Below are 3,381 nucleotides of genomic sequence, written 5' to 3'. Positions count from 1 at the left end.
TAACAACAACAACAAAGACATTAAACAACTCCAACCACAACAACAACCACTACAATACCAAAAACAACAACAACAAAGACATAAACAATTCCAACCACAACAACACCACACCAACAACAACAACTACTACTTCTACTACAACAACAACAACAACAGCAAAAACATAAATTTCCCCAATATCAACCACAACAGCAGCAGCAGCAACAACAACAACAACATCCAAAAACATTAACAACATCAGCAACATCAACAATGACAGGTCATCTACCCAGTAGCGATGCTGACGTCAGCGAGATTGCAGTGACGTATCCAATGACGTCATCTTGATGTTCCTACTTAGTGACACTTTTCGCGTGTTTCTTCAAACACAAGAGCAATAGTTCCAGCAGCGTTTTCTTAGTAACAGTTTTTTGTTTACTGAGATATTATTATTTATTATTAATTATTATTAACATCGTTATTATAATTGCTGTCTTAATATCATTATTGTTTTTGCTATTATTTGTTTAATGGTAGGAGTAGCAGTAGTAGTAGTAGTAATAGTGGTAATAGTAGTAGTAGCAGTAGTAGTAGTAGTAGTAGTAGTAGTAGTAGTTGTAGTAGTAGTGGTGGTGGTAGTGGTAGTAGCGGCAGTAACAGTAGTCGCAGTGGTAGTGACAGCACTACTACACAATTACTGAATTTTCCACCAATACTATATACAAACATTAGTATTTTTATACTGCTATCAACTCTACGACCACCAACAATACTCAATTACGTCACCATCAATACTTTTTTAACCAAGAACAACAACAACAACAACAACCTTATAAAGAGCAAGGAGAACAATAATAACAAAACAACATTATAATCGCCAACAATAACATCATCCCATCATCATCATCATCAACAACAACAACAACACTATCATACCATTACTATCACCACCAACCACACCACAAACCAGCAACAACATTTTGTTTGTGTTGGACAACACTTTTCTCATATATGCCCAAAGATACCCACAACCAACGACGAACTTATTTAAAAGGCGCGTGGTAAAATTAAAATTAAAAAGTATTTAAATAAACTAAAAGCTGAATTAATAAATTAATATGTAAATATATAATTGAATGAATGTAACAATCTCATATTGCCAAATATTTATATAGAGTACACATACATAATTTAAGTACATACAGTATATAAGCATAATATATATATATATATATATATATATATATATAAGCAATAAAAAACGCTTTACGTCATGCTATTAAATCTCACAAATTCGCCATGTGATGGTTGTTTTGGGGTTTAGAAAATCGGTGGTCAAAACTTTGACTTTGATGACCGCAATGATGATGAAGAAGAAGATGATGATGAAGAAGAGGAGGAGGAGAAAGATGATGATGAGAAGGAGGATGATGATGAAAAAGAGGAAGAAGAAGATGAGGAGGAGGAAAATTATGAAGATGAAGAAGAGAAGGAGGAAGATGATGATGATGATAAGAAGGAGGAGGATGAAAAAGAGGAGGAGAAAGATGAGGAAGAGGAAGATGATGAAGATGAAGAAGAGGAATATTGCCATGAAGGTGAGTAGAATAATGTACATAATGATGATAAAGACGGCGATGTTTTTTAGGATAATTCACAATAATGATTATAGCAATAGCGATGATGAAAATGTTGATGATGACGACGATGATGAAAATGATGAAGATGATGATGAGAAGATGATGATGATGTTAATGATAGTGGTTATGATTGATGCTAGCAATCATTCAATCCATTATTGCACTAATAAATCAATGAGTGACAACGATGATGATGATGAAGACGAGGAAGATGATGAAGACGATGATGACGATGACGACAAAAGTTAAACTTTGAAAATGTTTGGATTGATATTAATTTACTGCGAAGGTTATGATGGTAATTAAAAATGATATAAACAGTATTTTAAGATGATAATATTAAATCAATTTAATTTCAATTAAATTTATTGTTTAATTACAATTAATGTATTGTTATTTTTAATTTTTTTTAATTTTTATATTAATCATATTTTTTAGATAAATGTTTTTATTGGGTACTAAATTGTCAGGATTGCATTGATTCGTATGAACCCCTATTCCATCGCTAATGATGTTTGAAACTTTTTCTGGTAGATGCTGGATGAAGTATGAAGTGGTAGATGCTGAATGAAGTATCTTCTTGTGAATTTAAAAAGCACCTTTGATAGTTTTACTGTTGCCCTGGTCCACCGTGCATCATAATAATAATAACAATAATAATAAAAGTAATAATAATATTATTATTAAAAATATACAGAAAGGAAAAAATATTGCGGCTGGAAGCAGATTGGAAAGAAATAGAAAATTAATCAATCATATGTCTATTTTCATGATTGATGGATGGATGGATGGATGGATGGATAGATGGATGGATGCATGCATGCATGCATGAGTATATGAATGCATGGATGCATGGATGGATGCATGGATGCATGGATGGCTCCCTGGATAGATGGGTGGGTGGATAGATAGATGGATAAATTGACAGACGGATGAATGGATAGAGGACTGAATAGATTGACGGATGGGCAGACTAATATATAAATGAATGGATAGAGGAATGAATTACATTAAATGAACCCGTATTTTTTTATTTTTAAACTTTTATAAACTTGCCAATCAGCTTCAAATTTTTTTAACTTCAAATGTGAGCAATCACTTACTCACAGCTTTTGTGAACGAAAAAATTTATTACAAGTCGCAAATGAGCAGTTAATTAAAGAACAAACATACGAACGAACAAACGAATGAATGAACGAATGAACAAGAGAAATAATAAATAAACGAACGTACGAACGAACGAACGAATGATTACACCAATCGGCTTCGGAAAAAATATATAAACATTATTAACGAATTCAATAAAGGATCAGTCAAGTGATTGATAATGCAAAATCGCCAATTGACTGATAGACCGATTGATTGATGGATGGATGGATGGATGGATGGATGGATGGATGGATGGATGGATGGATGGATGGATGGATGGATGGATGGATGGATGGATGGATGGATGGATGGATGGATGGATGGATGGATGGATGGATGGATGGATGGATGGATGGATGGATGGATGGATGGATGGATGGATGGATGGATGGATGGATGGATGGATGGATGGATGGATGGATGGATGGATGGATGGATGGATGGATGGATGGATGGATGGATGGATGGATGGATGGATAGATGGATGGATGGGTTGATAGGTGGATAAATTGATGGATGGATGGATGGATGAATTGATAGTTGGATAAATTGGCTGATTGATTGATTGATGGTCACCTTGCAAACGAATTGAGAGATTGATTGTAAAGCCAAG

The 3,381-nt window shown here is 34.0% G+C and overlaps 1 protein-coding gene across 1 annotated transcript; it reads left to right on the top strand.

The window, feature by feature from the left end:
• Positions 1–252: 252 nt before the first annotated feature.
• HELRODRAFT_170827 (hypothetical protein) lies at positions 253–2,128 on the top strand (the record flags this gene model as incomplete). The annotated part of the gene is made up of 4 exons (XM_009016653.1): positions 253–317; positions 950–1,040; positions 1,304–1,577; positions 2,058–2,128. 4 exons carry the CDS (start codon positions 253–255, stop codon positions 2,126–2,128), a joined length of 501 nt encoding a protein of 166 aa, XP_009014901.1.
• Positions 2,129–3,381: the final 1,253 nt, after the last annotated feature.

This window comes from Helobdella robusta, assembly GCF_000326865.2.
Source record: "Helobdella robusta unplaced genomic scaffold HELROscaffold_19, whole genome shotgun sequence".
Classification (NCBI taxonomy): domain Eukaryota; kingdom Metazoa; phylum Annelida; class Clitellata; order Rhynchobdellida; family Glossiphoniidae; genus Helobdella; species Helobdella robusta.
Note: the sequence above shows the minus strand (reverse complement) of the source record. Positions and strands in the feature narration are given on the sequence as shown.